At 46.1% G+C, this 25,765-nt stretch overlaps 1 protein-coding gene across 3 annotated transcripts in view; it reads right to left on the reverse strand.

Moving 5' to 3' along the window:
• Positions 1-25,765, reverse strand: part of DIS3L2 (DIS3 like 3'-5' exoribonuclease 2) — a 386,862-nt gene that overhangs the window by 62,977 nt on the left and 298,120 nt on the right. For all 3 annotated transcript variants that reach the window (XM_064286551.1, XM_064286549.1, XM_064286550.1), the window contains exon 13: positions 10,496-10,729. In XM_064286551.1, the coding sequence (XP_064142621.1) occupies positions 10,496-10,729 (234 nt within the window). The remainder of the gene's footprint in view (positions 1-10,495; positions 10,730-25,765) is intronic.

Here is a 25,765-nt window from a genome sequence, read left to right on the forward strand (position 1 = left end):
TCCACAATAAACACCCATGGAAGCAGCAGTCAAGAAATCAAACGATGCATTGCATTGGGCAAATCTGCTGCAAAAGACCTCTTTAAAGTGTTGAAAAGCAAAGATGTCATCTTGAAGACTAAGGTGCACTGGGCAAAGCCACTGTGTTTTCAATTGCCTCATAGGCATGTGAAAGCTGGATGATGAATAAGGAAGACTGAAGAAAAATTGATGCCTTTGAATTGTGGTGTTGGCGAAGAATACTGAATATACTGTGGACTACCAAAAGAAGGAACAAATCTGTCCCGGAAGAAGTACAACCAGAACACTCCTTAGAAGCAAGGATGGTGAGACTATGTCTCACATACTTTGGATGTTATCAGGAGCAATCAGTTCCTGAAGAAGGACATCATGCTTGGTAAAGTGGAGGGCCAGGGAAGATGAGGAAGACTCTCAACAAGATGGATTGACACAGTGGCTGCAACAATGGGCTCAAGCATAACGACTGTGAGGATGGTGCAGGACCGGGCAGTGTTTCATTCTGTTGTACATGGGGTCACTATGAGTTGGAACTGAGTCGATGGCACCTAACAACAACAACAGCAATCTTTACGGAAGCAGATCTCCAGGGCTGTTCTTCCCTAATGCACTGTGTGGGTCTGAAATCCCAACCTTTAGGTTAGCAGTACAATGTAAGCTGCCTGTGCCACCTAGAGAACTTGAAATACCTGGTTAAAAGCAGGCATTGTGTAGGGGCTGGACATGCAAAGAAGAACAAGAAGCTGTCATTATTTGCATGGAACTCAAGGTCTCAGAGAGGAAGATGGGGAAGCAAGCTTGTGGTGCCTCAGACTCCTTCACAGGATTAAGAGCAGTGTTTGTAACACAGCAGGAACTCAAAAAGTATCTGTCCAGTGAAGGGTTGGAGATCATGTCTGAGTCTGTATTTTAACAACTTCCAGAATAATGTTACCCGTATTCCTTCTAATTTTTGAAAATTATGAGTAAATGGCTGTGTAACACACCTAAAGGAAAAGTAAGCACAGGAAGAGTCCAGGGTTAATAACAAGCTGCTCAGCAAACTTTGTCTGATGCTTAATGATATATATTAGTTTTTATGCGTATGTTAACAAGCCACAAATAGTGATCAGTTCACATAAGTGGCTGTAATTACTATGGCTTATGTACAACCAAAGGAGCCCTGGTGGCACAGTGGTTAAGAGCTCAGCTGCTAACCAAAAGGTCGGCTGTTTGAATCCACCAGCTAGCTGCTCCTTGCAAACCCTATGGGGCAGTTCTACTCTGTTCTGTAGGGTCACTATGAGTTCGAATAGATTTGACGTGAAGTTTTCAGGTTGTCTCTTCTTCATGCTTTAGGATGCATAAATATGGACTGTTTTCCCTGATTGCCTAGGAAATAAAAACACAATAACTAAATCAATCTCTCACTCCCAGAGGGAGGATTCTGACACCCCAGGACTGAGAACTCCTGTGCCCCTGTTCTCCCCGAGCCCCAGGGCTATACTTTGGAGCCTCTGCAGCTATTCCCTATGCCACCCTTCCCTCCACAGAGGCAGTGCTAGATAACCTGGGTGCCGAGTGACCCAAGGGAGCACAGATTCTTGCCTAGGGATTTATTTTATATAAAAAAAAATATATACAAGATGGATATATCTAAATGGTGACTTTGCCAATAGGATTCTCATGAGACCGGCAACAGGGAAAAATAGGGGAAGTCTGGCAGGCCAATAAATATTCTGTAAGCCTCACTGATTCTAGAACTATCAGCATAGCTGAAGTAATGTGCCATCTGTCAACATTTAAATGGACGGCCTGAACTTCTAGCAGAAATTGTCCTGTATGTTTCAAAAAAAAAAAAAAAAAAACACCCATTGCCATCGAGTGGATTCTGACTCATAGCGACCCTATAGGCAGCACCCTAAAGAGAAGTGTAGCAATTCTTACGATGGCACCGATAACATAGAGTGGCTCTGTTCTCTTCAGTCTTAATTTAATTGGATTTCTTTATAATTATTCATGCCAGGCCAACCCAAACAAGGCCTGAAAGCCATTATACACAGGAGGTAAGAGGAACAAAAAAGGACTTGTGAGGTTATGAATGTTCTCTGAGGAGCAGAAAAGGCAACAATGGTTCTCAGCACCATTTCAGAGACAACGGGTTTCTGTAAGGATTCTAAGGAGGGAATGAGAGTTTAGTTTGGGGCGGGGGTAACTAACTCCCTGGCCTCACGTCAGCAACAGGCTACTATCGCTTCCAACCCTCTCAGTCATTTTATATCTTAAAAAAAAAAAAACTTAGGACCCACCCTTCAAAGTACTTTTTATACTAGGTGATAGAATGGGAAAGCCTATGGTGCAGCACACTGAACTCTTTGTAGGAGAGACTGCATGGAAAAAAAAAAAAATGAATAAAGTATGAAAGATGGAAGAAGAATCCAAGACCACAATCGCTCGGATACTGCAGGAGACCTAGATGTCTCTGGAAGAGAGACAGACAGACAAACCACAGGTAATTCCATCTTACTAACCCAAAACTCCTTGCCGTTGAGTTGATTTCGATTCACATCGACCCTATAGGACAGGGTAGGACTGCCCCATGGGTTTCCAAGGAGCGGCTGGTGGATTCCACCTGTGGATCTTTTTGTTAGCAGCCGAGTGCTTAAGCACTAATTTCATCTTAGGCACCCTATTCACGTTGGTAAATCTTTCTGGAAGGGAATGTGATAAGATGTTTCAAGATTCTTCACTATGTCAGTACCACTGACCCTACCATCACAGTTGTAGGGCTGTCCTACGGAGATATTCAGAAATTGGGTCAAAGATTTATGAATGCAGATGGACATGGTACTATTTTTTACAGTAGCAAACAATCAGAATCTAAAAATCCACAGTTGGGGAGTGGTTAGATGTTTAAGAGTATATTCATGCGATGGAGTATTACAAAGGCATTATAATGTTTCAGAAGAATTTTTAAAGACATGGGAAAGAACTATTATAATAGTATTAAAGAGCAGAATATAAAAAGTGTATGTTATGCTAACCACCCCTCCCTTTTGCCTGAAGTGGTGAGGAATTAATATACCCAAATATTAACAGTGGTTATTTCTGGGTGATGGGATCACAGGTGATTTTTGAGTTCTTTATATTCTTGTATTTTCTAAGTTTCCTAACATGAGAATATATTACTTTTATATAAAACTTCCTTTCTAATGGAAGAAGCAGGGATCAGAGCCCTAAGAACAGGGGCAGGAGGCAGTGTTTTGTGCTGGTGTTTCTCACCTTCCTATCTATCTCATTCTAAAGCCCTCCCCAGGACAGCTCACTCCTTACACAGCTTAACGACCACTGGGATGCTGCTGGCTCCCAAATGGTTAGTTACCTCTAGCCCAGCCCTCCCCACGGACCTCAGACCTCTCTGCCCAAATGCCTATTCCAAATTTCTACCTGTTCCCTCTCTGGCTGGCCCCTCAAACTCAACAGACCCTAAACGGAGGTCATCATTTTTTATTCTCAGCCCTCCTCCCCCCTAGAATGGCCCCTGGGTCAGCACCTGGTACTGCATCAATCCACGTGCCTAGGCAGGAAACCTGAGTCCCTGATTCTTCAGTTCTCCCTCACGACCCACCCCCTCCCTTCCATATCTAATCAAGGTAGTCAATTTCTTAGGGTTCATCAATTTTCCTTCCTCTCCTGGATCTATAATCTTCTCTTACTCCCATGGTCCCTACCTCAGTTTAAACCACTAAAGCCAGTTGCCACTGAGTTGATTCTGACTCATGGAGACCCCGTGTGTGTCAGAGTAGAACTGTGCTCCATAGGGTCTTCAATGGCTAATTTTTGGGAAGTAGATCAATAGACTTTTCTTAGAGGAGCCTCTGGGTGGACTCGAATGTCCAACCTTTTGATTAGCAGCCAAGTGCTTAACTGTTTGTGCCAAGCAAATATCATACTGCACAAGAGTTAAACAGCAGAGAGCTGGAATGCTCATATCTTGAAAGCAACTGTACTGGACACAAGAAACAGAAACATGGTTAGCTATGATTTTTAAATGTATAATTCCATAAAACATATCACTACATTCAGCCATGGGCATGGGATGTGATATGAAGCTTCTTTAGGCCTGTTTTCCATGAGGAGACTCCCTTTCAGTGGCATTCTACAAAATGGCAGAGCCAGCGTTTCTACGAGTGGGTTCTGGGAAAGGGTGGGCAGGATGGAGTTCTCCCTGGGAGGAGGCAGGAGCTCACAGAGGTAGGAATTTAGAACCCCTGCTCCTTTTGTTTTAGGTCAATTAAAGCTACAAGATGGTAAATGAAGTGAGGGTACTGGTGCTAAACGGATTCATTCCTCTCTTCTCAGCCTCCAACCGGACCTGCTAAGTATGGTACTAATCAAAGGAATAATTTACTTAATTGCATGAAACCACCCCGAGAACTAGCTTAGCACAACTGTTCTTGACCCAGCCCAGATTCCCCAGTCAGTGATGAGAAGCTGCTGGAAGCTCACAGGGTAATGGGCTCTAAACTGTCTGATGGTCATTTTAGCAGGGGTTGGCAAACTCCCACCCGTGAGCCAACAATGGTGTTCCCCTTTTCGGATGACTGGAAAAAGAATATTTCAAAAGAATTCTTCAAAAGTATTTTTTTTTTTTTAGAATACTATTTTGGGGCACTTGAAAATTATTATTATTATTATTTTTTATTTATAGGGAATACAAATTTCAGTGTCTTTAAATAAAGCGTTATTGGAATACAGCAACACTCATTCATTTGTGTCCTTGTCTATGGCTGCCTTTCACACTACAGGGCAGAGTAAAGTAGTTGAGACAGGCTGTATGGCCTGCAAAAGCCCAACATATTTACTATCTGGCCCTTTACTGAAAAAGTCTGCCAACCCTACCCGCCCCCCCTGCCCCCCCCGCCCCCCCCCCGCCTCCATTTAAAAGCTGGGCAAAGCCCAGGTAATACAAGGTAGCATTCCACAGCAGCTTGGGCCTGAGGGCATTCAAAGTGATTTCTATTAACAAGCTTCTCTTCACAGCCAAATCCACTCAAAGAAACTGCCTAAAGTTTGGGCTTCAAAATTGTTGGCAGGTGTCTTCACACAGGATGCAGCTGAGCATTTACTAAAGGCTCCTTTTGTTTGGAGGAATTTTCCCAAGAAGATGGAAACAGCAGGTTTTCTCCACTCCCGCCCACCTCGGAGCCATTTCTGACTCCTAGCGACCCTACAGGGCAGGGTAGAAAAGCCCCATAGGGTTTCCAAGCTGCAAATCTTTACGGAAGCAGATCGCCACATCGTTCTCTGGAGAAGCGGCTGGTGGGTTTGAACCACCAACCGACCTTTTGGCTAGCAGCTGAGTGCTTTAACCAGTGTGCCACCAGGGCTCCTCTGCTCCACTACAATCTCCTTTAACGTCAGAAATCCATGGCTCAGGAGGGGCTCACACCTCCCCTGACCACCTACGGGGTCCCTGAGGGGTACAGGCGGCAGGCCGCCATGCTTGCCAGTGTTCTCTTCTCCCAGAAGCCCACACTCAGTGGCCTCTCTCTAAGTGCTGTCCCCTGATGAAAGAATGATGGCTGTGGAGAAAGCCCCAGAAAGCAGGAGGTGTAGCTTTCTGAGAACACTTAGTATTTCCTAAGATGTTTTTGTCTTGGGGTTCTATTGAGCATGCTGCTAATCAACTAGACGGCAACGGGTTTGGGTTTTGGTTTTTACCCTTCCCTGGCCTCCTCTCTGAAGGCAATGGACTAAGACATAGAGCTCCAAAGGGAGTCGAGGCCTTGTGTTCATATCAGAGCCAGGAAATCTCATCTTCCTCCCTAGACTGGAAGTTGCCTGAGCATGGCCTTGCGTCTGAATAAATAAAATTACCAGGGGGCTCTGTGCTCTCAGCACCTGTCATCAGGCCAGAGTCAAGGAGCAAGAAGCAGAGCAGGGGGTGAGGGCGTCCCACAGTTCTCCTCTCCCCACAGCTCAAGAGTGTAATGTGACTATAAGCCATTATGACTATTACAAACAAGTCTGGGCTCCCATTATGATAGCCTCCTTTTTAGAAACAGGAGACACACATTACAAATAAATACAATATCAACAAGCATCTGTGTTGAGCTTTAGAATCAACATGGCAGCAGAAAACAGATTTAAGAAGAAACCGCCTGGAAGGAATATTATTCAATTCATCTGACCAAAAAGACGGCATCCGGTGCCTCGTTGGCTTTGCAGGGCAGTGAGACAGGCGAGCCGTGTCTCACTGAGCTAGAACCTCCTCGGAACCAAGCGAGAGCTCTAGGTGAGAGAGATTTGCAGTAGGTAATCCTACCTCAAAGGAGCCATGGTGCTGCAGTGGTTAAACCACTCGGCGGCTGACCAAGAGGTCGGTGGTTTGAACCCACCAGGTTCTCCATGGCAGAAAGATGTGGCAGTCTGCTTCTGTAAAGGTAACAGCCTTGGACACTCTGTGGGGCAGTTCTACTCTGTCCTACAAGGTCGCTATGAGTTGAAATTGACTCGACAGCACTGGGTTTGTTCCTTGATTCAGCACACAGGCGCCACACCAGGGCAGGGTCCCCCCACCACCCCCCACCACTCTGAACGCCACCATGGTAACCTAACTGCTTGGACAGGTGGAACTGCTGGCTTAGTAGACTGAGCCCCAGGGCCCACTGGGTGCCACAGGTGGTGCCTCTCTCAGAGGGCTCCCTAACTGAAGCTTGCACAAAAGGAAATATTTGTTTCAGGACTGCCACCAAAAACATGGACATAGTGAACCGAGGCAGGCAAAGCATCAGAGGGTGACTCCAAACAGTGGCCTACTCAAAAGCACTGGGGAAAACGGACTTGCATGAGGGGAGATGTGGGCAGTAGGGGCATGAGAACAAATGCAGAGACTTCTGTACGGGGCTGTGCGCTGATTCCTGAATGGCTTCACCAGCTAGTTCCTGTGCACCCCTCCTTCGAGAGCGGGCTCCACAGACTTGTTCTCCGAGGGGAAACAAGGAAATCAGCTCCTAGGATGCTCAGATGTTAATTAACTGGAATCTAATTAGGACTTTCGAGGGTTTTTTCCCCCGCTTTGAAGGAAAGCTTTTTCTCTCTTAAGTCAGCATGGTATAAATGGAGGAAGAGGGAGCTAAGAGCTATCTGGATTTCTTCACGTAAGCAACTCATAGAATTAAACCTCCCGGAACTTCAGCTTTCTCGTTTATAAACTGAGAGGGCCGATGAGATGATATCTAAAGTCATCGTCAACAATAAAATTCTGATTCTAAGATGAGCCAACAGACCAGTGTCAGTCAATAATCTGAGATCATTCTTCTGCCCCGACTACTATCCCTCTCCTGATTCGAGCTGAAATCACTGAACAGTCTTTGCTAGTTTTAAAGTATTTCACACTCTTAAATTCTGTTGAACTTTGTAACCTGATGGGATAAGGTCTCTAAAATGTTCTAGGAGAAACCCTCTCATCTGATGTGCTTGAAGCAGCAGCTGGTTAGTTATTCTAGAAGCTGGCTAAGAAGGGGAATCATACAGAAGAGAGATGTACATATCCAAACATTTTGTTTTAATTTATATAAATGTACATTCATTCACTGTTTTGGCTTTTTCAATGTAAGGCTTTTTATTAAGAGTATGCTAATTGGATTTCTAGTCTTTTCCTGAATTAACTACACTCGTAATTCACAGTGTATAATTTATAGTTTTTGCTTCTTTAAAAAAGTGAGAATGGAGACATTTGGAAGGCAACCTGAGCACAGAATTCTTCTCGAACTTCACGATATTCCTCATACTCTATTACAGTTGTCTCATCCTAATATTTTTTGAACATTCGTCCTTATCAAGTCTTTCCAAAATATTTACCTTAGTTTTCGCAGAAACAACAGGTTTCTTTTTTATGCTTTTATTTTATCAGTTTTCCTAATACTTAGTAAAACTGCATAATCACAACAACACACAACTGGTATAAACAGGTTGGGAATAAGCATGACTGACTCTGGACACACATACAACTCCCCGGGTGGGAGCAGGCATGCCATGGTGCAGTGCAGTGAATTACTTAATATGCCCTTCTAGCCATGCACAGTCCTGTGACTTCCACAAAAATCGCTGGGTGGGACTATGCAAATAAGGTGCATATAGCCCACCAAGGGAATTGGACAGCTTGCTAATAATGCAGATAAGGTGCATGGAATCACTGCAGGAGTGGGACCATGCAAACAAGGTGTATGGAACCCTAATGAAGGCACTGGTCAGTTTTGCCATCCTGCTAGGCTTAAACGGAACCAATCCCAGAAGCAGAGGGGGGGACCTCACTACTATCAAGAAAGAAGAGCTAGGAGCACAGCGTGTCTTTTGGACCCAGGTCTCTGCACTGAGAACCTGCTAGACCCAGGGGACAGACAAGAGAGCTGTAACACGGAAGACTTCGAGAGACGGTGGCACTAGTAAGAGCAACAGCAGTGTGAGATGGCTGCAGTGGGACTTGCTGACCCACAGAGCTAAAAGCTGTAACACTTGCCCAAGAATGCCCTGAGCAGGGCCTAGTGGCAGAGGGCAAGAAGAAGCTGTCCTGATCAGGAGCTGTATCCTGAGTTGTTCCTATTACTTTTGAGTTCTTCCTGATCCGGAGTTGTGCCTCGTTACCTCTTCAGTAAAGCACTTAACTGTAAGTAAGGTTCATGAGTTCTGTGAGACATTATAGCAAATTACTGAACCCAAAGATGAGAGGGAGAACACTGAGGGGAAGAGGGGGACTTAGTGTTAGAGGTGATGGAGTGGTACAGCAGTCTGGCAAAGTTTGGCACTTGGGACATCTTTAACCTGCGCCTCACAGGAACCAGCTTTGTGCTGACCCTCATACATTACTCATTCACATGGGCACCTGGCACCACACTGTAGAGACAGAATGACTGGCAGTGGCTGCCATGACTCGGGGCCACACAGGGGAAGGCATCAAGAAGGTGGTGGGCTGGCTCCATGAGCTGGGGAGAGAGGTCAGGCTGGAGGTAACAGATTTTGGCACCCTAGGCACCCAGTTGGTAGTTAAAGTCACAAGAGTAAAGGAGTTCATTCAGGGAGTGAGGGTGGATAGAGGAAAAAAGAGGGTGGGGTAGACCCAGGGAATACCAACCCTAAAGGGCTGGACAGAGGAAGAGGCTTCTGCAAAAGGGACCAAAAGGATGCATGAAAGACAAGCGGAGAACCAGAAGGTTAGCCTCAAAGGCCAGATGCAGAAGTCTGGGGAGCTGAGAACTGCAAGGCACCCTTGGTTTTGACAACAGGAGGCCACTGGCGAGTGAGAACTGGAGTGTGCCCATACCCCGTGAGGGATTTCATGAAGGCAGGAAGAAGATGTTCTGTAATCTCTATGCTTCTAAGCCGCTCTTCCCTGGCCTTGTTGTACTCCTCAGTGCCTCCTCTGCCTCATGCCTCGCCTGCCATCAGCCGGCTTGCGCGCACAGGTCTGTGCTGGCTGCCGGCACCCAGGCAGGGGTGGAGGTGTGCGAGAGCACAGGCAGCCCAGATCACCTACTTGTCCTGAGGCTGCTAACCGACCCCTAGGCCCAGGGCAAAAACTATCTGCAACGCTTGCTGAGAAGCATTTGTGCAAGTTTGCCTCAAGAGGTAGGATGAAAAGTTCAATGAGAAGGTTTTAAAACCAGGTCTTTCAGATCTTTCCAGGATGAGAGGCTCAGAGAAAGAAGCTGTCAGTCAGTCTGGGCTTTACCACCAATGGTCTACTACCCCAGCAGCCCTGCTGCCACCCACCTCATCTTCCACACAGACAGGGACTCCCACAGCCTCTGAAGACCAGGAAAGGACAGGGAGCTCTCTGAGGTATGGGTGAGGAACATAAAAACAAAAACTCCATGATACAGACCCAGGCTCCATTCTGTAATATACTGACGAGTAACGAGGAGGGAATTCCTGGATCCTAAAGTCACTGACTCTTGGACATGGAACTTCAACCAGGTTTAAGTGACAACTGCCTACGTCCCCGGGGGCAGCCTGCAAGGCTGTGGTATTCGAGAGCAATACCATCCTGGATTAATGTTTTCTTCAAGAGCCAGCGTCCTACAGCTTACTCAGTTCTCTGCTGCTTCAAATACTAATCTGAAATTTGTAAACGTACGATTCTTTTTGAAGACAAGGGATAGGAAGAAACACTTTTTTTTTTAAAGTCCCAGGATCAGAAGTCACCAGCTTTCTCAATTTTCTTGCTTCCTGTTCCTACCAGCATTCAAAGGGATCTGAGGCAGAAACCTGAGGTAAGGGTCCAATACTGGGAAGGGCCAGTGGACACCCTTCTTTTGCCCTGGCTCGCATCGTTAGGCCCAGGGTGCCTGTGCTGCCTCAGGGAACCCCGTTTCAGTGTAACGACTGGAGAAAGGAGAGGAATGACGAGCCTGAGCCCACTGTGCCGCGTCTCATCACACTGGGTCCAGGCACAAGTCACATCTCCTAGTTGCACTACAAAAAGGCAGTTACTTACCTGATCCAGACGCAGAGCGCCGCCTACAAACCGCTGTTTGCGTAGCTCCTTCGCGATTCTGTGGAGATTCAAGACAGCCTGGTGCACCTCCTGGCTGGTGTGCTCCGGGGAGATGGGAGGCAGCGCCTTCTCAGGGACTGGCTGAGCGGGGCTTTCAATCATGCTCTGTGCATGCTCATAGCTCAGTTTGGTGCAGGAGCGAATGATGGTCCGGCCAAACCATTCACTAAGGATCTGCAAAGACGGACAGACCATGAGGGAGTCAGAGGAGAACACATTCTTGCTCCTCTGTTCATTCAACCACTCATTCATATACATTTATCAAAGGTTTACTGAGCTAAGTTATACACCTGTAAAAAGCTGAATTGGCAAAAGTCATGTGACAGACATATCTACAAAAACAATAACAAAAAGAAAGAGTAGCTGCTGAGGCTACTTATGTACATCCAAAAATCTCATGGGATTTGGTTCCCTGGTTTGGAGGTTTAGGGTCATGGTTTCAAGGGACATCCCAGTTAACTGGCCTAATAACATGTTTAGTACTTCTATTCTACCTCCTACTTTGTTGCGTAGTTCTGGGGTCTTAAAAACTTGCAAGGAGTCATCCAAGGCACAATAATTGGTCTCTATTTTTTTTGGAGCAACAGAGGAAGAAGGAGAACCAGGAACAGGAGGATATGGAATGTGTGGCTAACTGCCTCCATGAACGGCTACCTTCTTTGCCACAAGACCAGAAGAACTGGATGGTACCCAGCTGCCGTTACTGAAGATTTTGATCAAAGACCATATAGAAGAATCTTGATCAAAAGGGGAAAAAATGTAGAACAGAATTTCAAATTCTCCTGGACTCCAAACTTTTTTTTTTTTTTTAACCGCCAGCGTACATTTATTACCTAGTGGATGTATTTCCACAGCAGAGGAGAAATTTAAAAGATTCAAATTATATAAATGATTCTATGATAATTGGACATCACTAGTTTAACTGATTAGTATAATCCTTAAATTTTATAACTTTTTTCACTGACAGACTTAATTTCTCAATTTTAATGAGTTATTTAAAACTATATAAAGTACAAAGAGAAGTAAAATAATCATTCATATACATTTCATAAACCCATTACAAAAGATTAACAAATATTAACTTACTGCTTAATTTCCATTCTTTGTAAAACAGTTATAACTTCACTGACATGTATACTGTCTTCTTTGTATGCTTTTCATATGCTGGTTCCTCTCTTCTTGGGCAGAGGGAACTGCTAATATGAAATCCATGAAAGGTTTTTTTTAACGATTCTGATTTCCTTATCTGTAAATTCCCTGTTTAAATTATTTGTTCAATTTTATGTTTGCTCTTTACTATGTATACATGTATATATGTATATGTATATACATACACACACCTATGTGTGATAGCAGAAGATTAATGTGAAAACTAGGTATCTCAAACATTTTCTTTCAGTGTGTTGCTTGCTTTTAACTTTGTGTTGTATTTTGACCATTAGAAAGTTTGCCAGTGAAACTTACTTTGTCTTGTTTAAGAACTCCTTCCTTATACAAAAGTCATAATATTTCCTCCTTCACTGACCCTGTTTCAAATTATATTTCCTAAGCACTATCACCATTTCCTGCCTTTTTTTTACCATTGCTCTTTTCACCTTCTAATAGTCCATATTTTTCTAACTTTTTTTTTAAATGAAGTGCCCTTAACAATTTCTTGTATAAAATTGTATGCTCTATGAGAGCAGAAATCTTGTTTGCCTTTTTCATTGCCTTATCCTTTGCATCTGATCAATGCCTGACAGGTACTCATAATACTGCTGAACTGTTTTTAATTCCTCAAAGAGTTTGGATATTTAATTAATTCTTTTTTTTTTTTTTATTAACTTTTACTGAGCTTCAAGTGAACGTTTACAAATCAAGTCAGTCTGTCACATATATGTTTATATACATCTTACTCCGTACTCCCACTTGCTCTCCCCCTAATGAGTCAGCCCTCCCAGTCTCTCCTTTCGTGACAATTTCGCCAGCTTCCAACTCTCTCTATCCTCCCATCCCCCCTCCAGACAGGAGATGCCAACACAGTCTCAATTGTCCACCTGATATAATTAGCTCACTCTTCATCAGCATCTCTCTCCTACCCACTGTCCAGTCCCTTTCATGTCTGATGAGTTGTCTTCGGGGATGGTTCCTGTCCTGTGCCAACAGAAGGTTTGGGGACCATGACTGCCGGGATTCCTCTAGTCTCAGTCAGAACATTAAGTATGGTCTTTTTATGAGAATTTGGGGTCTGCATCCCACTGATCTCCTGCTCCCTCAGGGGTTCTCTGTTGTGCTCCCTGTCAGGGCAGTCATCGATTGTGGCCAGGCACCAACTAGTTCTTCTGGTCTCAGGATGATGTAGGTCTCTGGTTCATGTGGCCCTTTCTGTCTCTTGGGCTCTTAGTTGTCGTGTGACCTTGGTGTCCTTCATTGTCCTTTGCTCCAGGTGGGTTGAGACCAAGACTCCAAACTTTTTGAAGCCATGAAGGGTGGATGAACCGCTGAAGCTACTGCCCTGAGATAACCTTTAAACCTTAAACCAAAAATATCCCCTTATATTAGTCAGTTGCAAAAGAACAAATACTGCATAAGACTACTACTATAAGAACTCGAGAAGTAGTTTAAACAGAGAGGAAAATATTCTTTGATGATTACGAGAGGCAGGAGGGAGGGAGGTAGGGAGAGTGCTTTTCACTAATTAGATAGTAGATAAGAATGACTTTAGGTGAAGGGAAAGATAACACACAATACAGGAGAGGTCAGCACAATTGGACTAAAGCAAAAGCAAAGAAGTTTCCTGAATAAACTGAAGGCTTTGAAGGCCAGTGTAGCAGGGGCAGGGGTTTGGGGACCACCGTTTCAGGAGACATCTAAGTCAACTGGCATAATAAAATCTATTAAGATAACATTCTGCATCCCACTTTGGAGAGTGGCGTCTGGGTTCTTCAACACTAGCAAGCGGCCATCTAAGACGCATCAATTGGTCTCAACCAACCTGGAGCAAAGGGGAATGAAGAACACCAAAGACACAAGGTAATTACAAGCTAAGAGACAGAAAGAGCCACATAAACCAGAGATTACATCAGCCTGAGACCAGGAGAACTAGATGGTGCCTGGCTATAACCAATGACTGCTCTGACAGGGAACACAACAGAGAACTCCTGAGGGAGCAGGAGAGCAGTGGGACGCAGACTTTAAATTTTCGTAAAAAGACCAGACTTAATGGTCTGGCTGAGACTAAAAGGACCCCAGTGGTCATGGCCCCCAGACTTTCTGTTAGCCCAAGACAGGAACCATTCCCAAAGTCAACTCTTCAGTCCGGGGTTGGACTGGACTATGGGATAGGAAATGATGCTGGTGAAGAGTGAGCTTCTTGCATCAAGAAGACACATGAGACTATGTCAGCATCTCCTGTTTGGAGGGGAAATGGGAGGGTAGAGGGGGTCAGAAGCTGGCTGAATGGACACAAAGACAGAGAGTGGAGGGAAAAAAGAAGGAACGTGCTATTTCATTAGGGGGAGAGCAATTAGGAGTATATAGCAAGGTGTGTATAAATTTTTCTATGAGAGACTGACTTGATTTGTAAATCTTCACTTACAGCACACACAAAAAAATCGCCTTATATCTTCTTGAAAGCAAACAATAGTTTAGCTTAACTAGTAAAAAATGTCTGTCTTGAACATTATGCTCTTTTAGGAGCTATCTATATGGAATCATAGTGACCGCAGCAACCTGAAAGATTAGCTGGGAACCTTAGCGGAAAGTGAGTTTATGTTAATGAGGAAGGAACAACTCAGAAAAGGAGGGTGAGAATGGTTGCTCAAATTGAAGAATGTAACCCACGTCACTAAATTGTACGTGTAGAAACTGCTGAACTGGTGTATGTTTTGCGGTATATATTCTCAACAACAACAAGATTTACTGAGCACTGACTTTGGGCTTGGAAAGGTGTCAGGTTTTGGCTAGGTACACAGATGAATCCAAAGGAAGCTGCTGCCCTCGGTGGGCTGAGACTCCTGTGCTCACAAGGCCTTCCACATGGGGGTGGGGTGGGGGAGGAGAGGGTGAGCTGGGTCCATGGAGAGGAGAACCCAAGGGTAGAGGAGGAAGTGAGGAAAGTAAGACGTGGCATTAGGGCTGGGACTTGAAGAATGTGGATGGCTTGCACCAGGGAGACTGGGGACAAAGCATTTTAGGAAGAGGACATTGTGAGCCAAGGCAGAGGTCATGGCTAGAGGGATCCTGGGCTGGAAAGCTGATGGGGCAGGATTGGAAGGCTTCTGGAGAGTGACATGGCCTTAATTTGAGGGGCAGTGGAGGACCCTGGAAGGTCGCTGAGTACCCAGGGAACAAGCAAGGCCAGTAGGGGACCTGATGTGTAGCCTGTGGGGTACTTCTCATCAGTTTGGGTAGATGGTCATCTGTGTCAAAACTTGGGTGAGAAGAAGAGGCAGGTGCCAAAGCCGTGGCAGACGGGGAAGCTGTGGGCTTCGTGATGGATCTGATGTGGGGTAGCGGAGAGGGAAGAGGTGGTAGAAACAGACTACATAGGTGGAGAAGCAGGATGGGGCACAAAGAGAAAACCAACTCCAGCTTGTTCTATTTGGGGCATACATGCAGAGGCAAAGGCCCAGAACAGGGTTTCTCAACCTCAGCATTATTGGCCATTTTGGGCTGAATAACTCTGTTGTGGGCTTGTCCAGTGCACTGTAGGATGTTTAGCAGCATCCCAGGACTCTACCCACCAGATGTCGGAGCCTTCCTCTCCACAGATGAGGGCACCAAAAAATGTCTCTGGACACTGCCAAATGTCCTCTAGGGGCGGGGGGTGGTGGGGAACTCAGCCCTGGTTGAGAACCACTGGTGTCTAAGGAGATATGGTAACTCTCTGAATGGTGGGATTACTACTGGTTTGTATTTTAACCTTTTTGTTTTTCTGTATTTTCTATCATGAGCATTTATTACTTTTAAAACAAAAATAAACGCTGAAATATTTTTTGGAAATCCTGCATGTGAGGTGCTGGGAAGAGGTCCAGGATGGGACAGGAGCAGGCCATCGGGGATGCAGGCCCGGGGCACTGTCAACTAGAGGAGTCCAAGGAAGAACGGGCACCTAAGACTGCGGGACTGCATTCTTTCACAGCACCTTCATTTTAGGGAGAAAAAAGAGAAGCCAGAGAATGGAAACAAACAAAAACAAGAGAGCTCAGAGAGGTGGGAGAAAAGCCAGGAGCACCCAGTGTCAGGAAAAGCAGGAGAGAAGAACTTCAAGGAGCTTACAAGCAACAATGGTACTTCCTCTGAGACAGGATGTCCACACAACTTTCCATGTATCAATGACAATTCTCACAACAACCCTGGGAGGTGGGGATTTTATGATTTCATTTTTCCAATAAGGAAACCAAGGCACTGAGAGATTAACTACCCAAGGTTACACAGCTAGGCGGTGACATACAAGCCAGAAATTGAACTCAAGCACTCCAGTCCCAGAGTCCGAGCTATTTGACCATGAGAGCGGATCAAACGCTACTTGGATGTCAAGAAGGATGAAAACGAAGAAAGGTCCTTGCACTTAGCATCTGGTTACTGGTGAGTTTTAGGAAGGTTATTTTTGTGGTGAAAATTGGGAAGATTTAAGGTGGGTTTCCCCAGACTATGTGCGGTGATGGATCACAGAGTTGCTATGGTACCGGTCCCTTGCCCTCAGCAAAGCTTCCATCTGCCTTGGGCACACCCCACAGGCCACTCAAACAGCAATATTTTCTGGCATTCATGATGTGCCCAAGTGTGGATGCTCTGGGTTCCCGTCCAGAAGGATGGCAGGGCAGGGGAGTTGTTCAGTAAGCAGGATGGAAGACTGGGTTGTGTCTGCGGAGTGAGGGGGAAGCCAGTGCAGAAGGCAAAGTGAAGATGCAAGACAACAAAGGGCCAGGTGGAGGCGCACAACCAGAAAGGAGGGGAGTGGGAAGGGAGGGGAGTGGGAAGGAGGCAGGAAGGAAGGGCCAGTGATGGATGGCAGGTGCCACCCTTGATGCTGAGGGGAGCTGAGGGAAAGGGGAAGCTAAGCTCACACCTATCAGATGACCTCAAGTATAAGGCCAAGGGCAAGGAGGCTGGGTGGGGCTAGGAGATGACGGAAGTGGAAAAGCTCTGAGGTAAATGCCGTGGGACATGAGTTGTTGACAAGGAAAAGCCAGAGATGCCGAGTGGCGGAGGGCTCAGGAGATGCGTGTAGTATCACCCAGTCTGAGCTTGGGAATGCGCCCCTTCGTTCCATTTCACCAGCCTCCAAACCGATGCTTCCCCAAAGAGACCCTCTGGAGGGTCCTCGTGCTCCCCAGGAGAGAGGACAGCACCCAGACCAGAGGAGCTAGCCACCCTGCCAGGCTCCCATGTCACACAGCTTCTACCCTGGAGGCCCCTCTGGTCATCTCCATCCAAAGGCAGAATTAATCCTCTTCCAATGGCAGCAGTGAGGCATAGGAAGAGGATGGCTGCAACTACTCACATTGTACTTATTCACTGCAAACAGCCTTGCTACAAAGACTTGTCCTGGGTCTGTAATAATGTCAGACTTTAACTTTTCTAAAAAAAAAAAATCCTGAAACTATACTTTCCAGATTATTCCAAGAACCATGACTATTCAAAAACACAAGTGATTCAAATAACGTGCTCACGACTCTTGGGCTGTGGCAAGCGGACCCTGAGTTTGGCTCTCAGGAAGCATCTGCGTGTGAGCTGAATGCAAGCAAAACGTGAGAGCCATGTCTCGTACAAGAGTCCTGGGTAGGGAAGCACCGTGCACAGGTCTCTGGGAGAGCACCTCTCAGGGTCAGCCCACACTGGTCCTTCTCTCCCACCCACATTTCCTGAAAACTCCCCACTAACGGAGTCTCTCCAACCTCCTCTAGAATGACAGGGCCGTGACCTAGTCATTCTTGTGGTCACAAAGTTTCCCCTGGAGATTTAGCTTGTTTCCTTTTCTCCATTTCATTCCAAACCCAGGCGGTCCTCCTTCTGTGTGTCCACATTCTGTCTGACAGTCGGTCTTTAGTGCTTAGGGAAGTGTTCATTTCTGTTTCCTCTCTTTCACACTCTTTGCAAGTAGGCTAGCAGCTCTCCTCGGGCATCCAGGTCACAGGAGGCCTGGCTTCTGGGGCTTACTTTCCTTGAGGAGGGTGCTCTTATCAGGGTAACCCTATGCACAGGGCAGGAAAGCTCGGACCACATGACGCGCGTTTGCTATCTCATAAACCAGTGGGTCAAGAACCTCTTTAAAAATCTAATGAAAGTTCTGTGCCCTCTCTCCTGCAACATTTACACACACACATTTTGCAGTAAGTTCCACGTGTTTCCTAGACAAGCCCACGTACCCTGGCTCTAAACAGATCTTCGTTGTTTCCTCAGAACCCTCTGCTTGAAGCGCTGGGCCCTGACCAGGGGCCATTTTTAACCCAGAGGAGTTCTTAACTCTTATTGCCTCTACCTTCAGGATGAGAAGACTCCCACCCCTTATCCACCAAAGCTGCCTACCAGCACATGCTGCCCGCGCCACGTCAGACGAGCTGCCCGCGCCACATCAGACATGTTAGCTGTGCTGTCTCTGACACACTGGCCACACCGTCGTAGCCAGTTTGAGCCACTTTCTCCCTAGTAGGCACTTGTGCTCCTTTAATTTGTTTCCTCTCAGTCAATGGTAGCTGTCTCTTCTTCACAGCACCGCCAGATTTGAGGTTCCAGAGCTGATGATAAGTTTCCTGTGGCTCTTTCACCTTACCTGAGCCCCCTTCCCTTAATGCCTGCATTCCAGGAAATCTGTCCCACCCTTCTTTTTAAACACGAGGGCTGAGGTAGAAGCTTTCAGGGGCTGTGGAGAACTTCCCGGCCCAGCCATAGGGGCCTCAGCAGCAGAGCCTCTCCTGCTCTCACAGGAGGTTCTGGGAATTCTACCTGAAAAATGGACTACAAAATTTCTGAGGTAGGAAAACTGGGCTGGAAACCATCTTCTAGAGAAGGCCAGCAGAGAAGACAGGATGCCTACCGCAGCCTTACACAGAGAACAGCAGCAGGAAATTGCAGATCCAAATGGAGGGGGTCCCGGGAGCAGCCAGCCTCAGGGTATGAAAGGAAGGTCCCTCTGGATGAACACTTCATCAATGGCCATTTTGGAAACTGTATCCACATCAATGCCCAGTCCATAACCAGGGCCAGTGGCAGAAGACAAAAGGACAGAGGTTTTTTCATGGAAAAACTAAGAGCCATGAGGAGATGCATAACAAAGCCTTCAGGAAGACCACGTCCTTTCTCCCTCCTCTGCCCCACCACAGGCAAGGCCTCTCCCAGTCTGTGGCCACACACTCTAGGAGACCATTGTTGACAATGTTGGGGTGAAGACACTGCCAGCACCGACTGAAGGCATATTGCTGGAAAAACTCCTGGTTAAGAGGAGCAAATAATGTAAACTAAGGCATCATACCTCAAGACTTACTTTCTGGTACCAAATAAGACTCTGTAAATAGTAATGGCAGCTTACTGCCATGGGATCCTTTCCAGTTCACAGAATATTTCCACACCTGCTGCTGCTGTTGTTAGGTGCCGTCGGGTTGGTTCCAACTCATAGCAACCCTATGTACAACACTTAACTTCCTTTTCGAAATTTCCATTAACAAATCTGCGAGGGGTGCATTACTAAGCCCATTTTACGGTTGAGAAAACAGGCCGTCAAAAGTCACACGAACTCGTAAGTGGCAGCCTGGACTAGTTCCACGTCTAAAGACGGAGACTCAAAAACTGGTATTATTTGTACCACGTTTCAGCTGAAGGTCACACAACAGGCCCAGGTAGATGATGAAGTAAAGGAAACCAAGTATACCTCAAATCCATACCAACTTTCTCTATTTACAGATGCAAAGTTGGGAGGAAACCACAAGCCTTGGAAAACTGCTCAGTTCTGCTCAAGTGTATTTGAAAATGTGCGTTCTAAAAAATGTCTGTGCCTCATTAAGAAATCTCTGGTTCAAAAAACTGCTAATGGGGCTAATTTGTACTCTTCAGTAATGAGATGCCAAGTCACTTCAGCTGCAGCTCGGGTTTCCGTATGTAAAATATTTAGTCCAAAACACTCATCGGGAAGAAAGGAACGTTTTCCTGATTGGAACAAAACCAGGTTGCCTGGGGCAGTTGTGGGGAGATCTGGCTACTTCTCACAGCTATGAATGGAAGGCAATCTTCTTTGGGGGGTTGGCATAGTAGGGACAGAAATCAAACTGTGGCAAGAAGAAGTGCCTGAGAAGGAACTGGGCAGAAAGAGGAGGGGCTTGCAGAAAGCTAAGGGCAGATGACGGCATCTCTGCAGTAGAGGCCAACTCGTTAGGAAAGGGCCAGTGACAACGGAGCTCCCAGGAAGGCCCCAGGAACTGCAGAGGGCAGAGGCGCTGGGTGGCTGGGGGTGCAACCGGGGCGCTGAAGGTACCCAGGAATTTCTGGACGCTAGCCCAATGGAGAAAAAAAAAAATTTTTTTTTTTTTTTTTTTCAGCCCAATGAGGTTGAGTGAGATGCAGGCTTCTTTAAAAACAACAGAGAAAATCACGGTGAGATTAAGGAGTAAATAACGGGAGGAAAGCACATTTACACCCAGACGTTTCCGACCTTAGAATTGGCCCTCTCCTCTGTTTGGGGGGAGTCCCTGGGTGGTACAAACGGCTAACACATTCCACTCTGCTGCTCACCAAAAGGTTGGGGGCTGGAGTCGACCCGGAGGCACCTCAGAAGAAAGCCCTTGTGACTTACCCCCCGCCCCAGGTCAGCCATGAGAAACCCTCTGGAGTACAGTTCTACTTTGACACACGTGGGGTCACCATGAGTCGGGACCGATTTTGCAGCAACTGGTTTTTCTGTTTGGGGAGGGCAAGGCCACGTGGATAGACTCTGAGCTGCCTGGGTCTCCCCAGGGAAGCGATCCCTGCCAGGGCACTGAGGAGAAGCAGGGCGGCAGAAGTCTGCGTGTTTGCTGGCCTGCTTTAGTTTCTAAGTCGGTTTATTTCTGTGTTAGAGAATTTTCTTAGAGATTAATTTGCATAGAAAAGAGCCCAGCTGAGTAGACTGAGCTATGGGACCTCTGAGCCAGGTCACCTGCACTGAGCCTAGGCGCTGCCATCCAAGCTGTAACCTGGCACCTTCCCCTCTTGACCTCGAGACAGCTGTCTAAACTTCTAAACCTAAGAGGAAGGAAGCAAGGAAACTTCCTGAAGCGTTTGCCTTGTACACCAAACCTAGGAAATGTGGAAGGAGCCTGAGGGCCCTGGATGTGGTTGGGAAACAAGGATTCCACTCCCCAGCAGTCCTTCCTTGAAAAGGGCCACCACAGGACAGTGCATGAGGTAGGGTGAGGCTGGGCAAGTCTTAAAGGCTTCCACTCACCTTGGTGACTGTCTGTCTTGTGGACTGTCTGTCTTGGTGGACAAGCTGTGGGGCCTAAGGGGTGTGGGAAGAATTTGGAGGTAGGCGGAGGGGAGGAAGAAAGGAAAGGGTGTAAGGAAAGCATGGGAGGAAGCCTCTGAGGACTGGAGTCAGTAGGCCCAAACCCAAACCAAATGCACTGCCATTCAGTCAATTCTGACTCACAGTGACCCTACAGGACAGAGGAGAGATGCCCCATGGGGTTTCCAAGGAGCGGCTGGTGGATTTGAACTGCCGGCCTTTTGGTTAGCAGCCAAGCTCTTAACCACTATACCACCAGGGCTCAGGCCCATAAAACCCCAACTGACAGACTCCTAAGGCCAGTGAGGTGAAGTCAGGCACCGCCCTCCAAGAAGGCCCGTCTAAAGCATCTCACAATATATAGGCCCACCCTTTTTAAAGGTACTCAGCACAGCCACCTGTCATGTTGTTTCAAGGCTTAAATCCTTCCTTAGATTTAAATCAAATCCACTAGTGATAACATCGAAAGGCAGGATAAAAGCCAATTAAAAATAATTTTTAGCTCCTTGCATGACAGACTTATAAATGATAAGTATCTTTTTGTTTTGTTTATTTCTTAGAAACAATGTTACTTTGAATTCTTATTTTTAATCCCAAAGATTCACAGCAAAATCTATGCTCACGATTTAGTTCTGCTGTTACCTTGAAGTGACCTTGGGTCAGCCAGCTAATGGTCTGGTGCCTTCATTAGGAAACTGGGACCCAAAGGCCACAAGGGCACAGCAGAGGTCTTCCAGAGGCTGCTCTCCTCCCAGCACTGAAATAAAACAATTTGGCTCCGCCTCTGGTAACGACTACAGATGGGGATTCTGGGAAGTTTTCCACTACTCTAAGGATCAGCCTTTGAAGCTATTGTTTCTCACTGGGGGCTGTTTGGGCAAGATTTTCACTACAGTGTCCAAGGAGGAAACACAAAACCCAAACGCCATGTTTCTTTAGCATTAGCGGAAGCCCCGAGCGACACAATCCTATTTAAGAGCCTTGACTCCGTGAATTCCATTCAGACAGCAGAACGGCCCAGGAAGAGCTCACCAGTTTGCTTTCCAAGTCTCACAGGATTCCCGCAGCGGGCAGGTGCCTGAGATGCCAGCAGAAGTGGGGGTGGCGGGGGGGAAGCTCTGTAAAAGGGCTGTTGGGGAGGGAGTGGTACGCTGTGGGGGCAGGCAGGGCACCTTTCCTGCCCTGAGCCCCTGTAAGGCCCGCCTCTAACTCCAGGTCTAGTGGCTTACAGGAGCTGAAAGGCTGCTGTAGATGAAAGTGCCTTACCAAAGGGAACAACACTCTAATTAAAACCAGTGACCCTTAGGCAGACTAAATAAGCAAAGAATAGTGAAAACATATATCCAGCTTACTTCATGAAATCATTTTTGAGCATTTTCCGGGTACATGGAGCTGTGTTGTGGGCGGAAGAGGGAGGATAAAAAAATTAGGAACAGGCCTTGCTTATCAAGACTTTAAAATCCAGTAGGACAACTGACCTGTGCCCACGTGGCTGAAAATGACAGGTGCTGAGGGGTAGGGAGACAGGAAAAACAGATTCTGACTGGAACAATCAGTAGAGGACACTCATGTCTGAGCACCTATTCAGGTAGGCCACCCTGCTCCCTCCCTGGACTTCAGCAAGGACTCCCATCTTCTCTCCCTTCTCCCACCTTGGGAGAGTTGGTGGTCCTCCTCCTTTTGGGAGCTAATCCCCCACCTGGGCTTGGGGTCTAGAGCCCTCCCACCACTACCATGACCTGGCTCCAAAAATGTGGCCCTTCTTTCCTCATCTTCAACATCTCATTTTCTTTTCACCTCCCCACTCAGCCTACAAATATACTCCAATATCTCAAATTAATTTTTACCTGCTTCGTATTACAATGGTATTATACAATCATTATGGAAAACTTAAAAAAATACAGGCAGGGAGAGGAAGAAGAAAAATCTCCTATGAATCCACTATCAGGAGAGAACTATTTTTCTATTCTGGTGCATATTGAATTCCTATATCTTCACAGCTGGTATAGTATCTGAATATAGCAAACACCCAATGAATAGTTACTAAATGAGTGGCATTTTAGCTGGATCTTGACAGATGAATAGAAGTCTTGCCGGTAGAAATGAGGGGAAGAGGGAGAAGCTTACGCAAAACCTCAGGAGAGTGATAACTTCATATTAGGCCAAACATATACTTCAGTGGCAAGAGGATGTGGGGTGCTAAGAGGGCAGCGGATGGTCACATATTGGGTGCTGAGTTGGTAGAACTCTTTGCGTGTCACACTTTGGAGAACACACTTTTGTGGATAATCATGAGATGTTGCCCAAGGACATTGAGTAACAGAGTGACAGGTCCAGACCAGCTTTTAGAAAGACATCTGACACCACTGGGGCAATAGAAAGCAGAGGCCATGCACAGTCAACCCCAACAGTCCCAGGGGAAGATGGGGAGAACTTGAACTGGGGCAGGGAAAGAGGATGGATTACAGACACCCTGAAGGTAGACGTAGAGCAGGCTAGAGATGTCTGAGTGGCTTGGTGGATACGCAGGCCATTAAAAGATCTCTCGAACAGGAGCATGTTTTACCCCATGGAGGAGAAAGGATGGGAAAGGGTAGGAGGAATATTGACGTAGATCAAGCTGACTGGCCCCTCTGGTTTCCAAGAAGGACAGGTGAAAGTCATCTGGGGAAATGCTGGGTCTTGAAGGAAAGAGGAGTGAAAGAAAAAGTTGAAGGTCAAAGCCTATCTTAGTTATCTAGTGTTGCCATAACAGAAAGACTACACGTGGGTGGCTTTAACAAACCGAAATTTATTTTCTTACAGTTTAATTCAGGGTGCCAGCTCTAGGGGAAGGCTTTCTCTCTCTGTCAGCTCTGGAGGAAGGTCCTTGTGTCTTCTGAGCTTCTGCTCCTGTGTGATCTTCATGTGGCTTGGCATCAGTCTTCCTCCATCTCTGTTTGCTAGCTTGCTCATTCAATCTCTTTTATTTCGAAAGAGACTGACTCAAGATACATCCTACACTAATCCTGCCTCATTAACATAACAAAGGTAGCCCATTCCCAAATGGGATTATAAACACAGGCATAGAGGCTAAGTCTGACAACACATATTTTTGGGGAACACAATTCAACCCACAACAAAGCCCAAGGGTAAAGTTTGAAAAAGCTGTATTAGCAATAAATAAGAGGATTCCTACATGGCGCTGAAGGCCCAGCAGAAGAAAGCCAGCCTGGACTCGCACATATAACATTTCTCTTCCCCTGTCCAGTTCTCAAAATGGGCTGTGTTAGCTAGGCAGGGATGGGAAAGGTTTCCATAGAGTTACGAGATATGGGCAGAAACTTGAAGGATGGTAGATGATGGTAGGTAGGAAAATTTGAACTCAATCTACGTCATTCTAAAAGCTCCTTAGATCAGGCGGCTTTTAGGGAAGCTGGGGGAGGAGGCTGAACCACAGCAGAAAGGGGGCAGAGAGCAGGCAGACAGCTCAGTTATACAATGAAAGCTAGCTTCTCACATGTGAGAAAAGATGCTCCAGGAGATGAGAAGGCAGTCTAGTCCCAAGAAGACTCATGCATTTCCAGCTGAGAAGATAGGAAAAAAGAACAGAAAAAAATCTCCATTCTAAAGACCTTTTAGATTTTCTTCTGAATGAGACTGGAGAGTTTTCATAGTGGAGAGGCAAGACTTAGTTTATGATCCAGAAGGTTTTCTCTGACTGCTGTGCGAAGCAAATATGAAGTAGGGCCTGAGCAAATGGCTGAGGCTTTGGTCACGTAGACTTCAGATCCTTCCGGTTAATTCATTTACGTTCTTACTGACCTTCCCTCTCCTCCCCTGGCTGGCTCCCTGATCCTTCCATCTGATTCCAAATTTTATCCCAACCCACCCCACCTCCCACACTTAACTCAGGCTTTTCCTGCTAGTGTCTTGAACAAGCAGAAATTCTGGAATCCGACCTCTTATCTCATGCATCCTGAGTATGGGTAAGATGTCATCACATCCCAGGACTAACTAACCAGGTCTACCTCCCAGCTGGTCTTAGTCTGGGTAGAGAACTGGTACTTGGGTACTTAGATAGGCACAGTACAAGAAGTGTAGTTAGTGGGTCTTGACCGACTCTGTCCCCCATCCAAAACCTTGAACTTCCTATTTGGCTTGGTTTGTACTAGAGGCCCAGCATTCATTCCCTCCTGGACGCTGTGCCTACTTCACACCTGCTCTCCAGCCCCTCATGCCAGAAGGGTTGGTCATCATACACTGTTCCAACAGAAACCCTAAAGGCCAATTGAGTTTTCAGAGTTTGCCTCTTTCTAGAGCTTCTTTTATGACCCTCATAAAAGCAGCTCATTAGATCAGGCAGCTTTTTATTTCTTGGGTCTCACCCTGGCAGGAATAATTCAGATGCAAAGTTCTTTTCTGTTGACTCAGTTTTCTTCTATGGGCACTTATTTTCTATTTAGTTAAACTTTTACAAAAAACAAGCATTTATAAAAATATAAAAGTAATACATGTTTTCATAGAACATTAGAAAACATAAAAAAGTAGGAAAAATTACTCACAGTCTCACTACCCAACTACAACCACTATTGGCATTTTGTTTTATTTCCTTCTGGTCTCTTACCATTCATTTTTTCCCTTCATGCCTGCTCCTACCCCCACCAAAATATGATTGCTTGCATACTGTCTCTAAAATCTCCTTTTTTGTATTTCAGATGTTTGCTTCTTTGCTCTTAAGAACCTTTTATCAGATACTTAAGAGCGGTAAA

The sequence above is a fragment of the Loxodonta africana genome, chromosome 6 (genome assembly GCF_030014295.1).
Source record: "Loxodonta africana isolate mLoxAfr1 chromosome 6, mLoxAfr1.hap2, whole genome shotgun sequence".
In the NCBI taxonomy this organism is placed as follows: domain Eukaryota; kingdom Metazoa; phylum Chordata; class Mammalia; order Proboscidea; family Elephantidae; genus Loxodonta; species Loxodonta africana.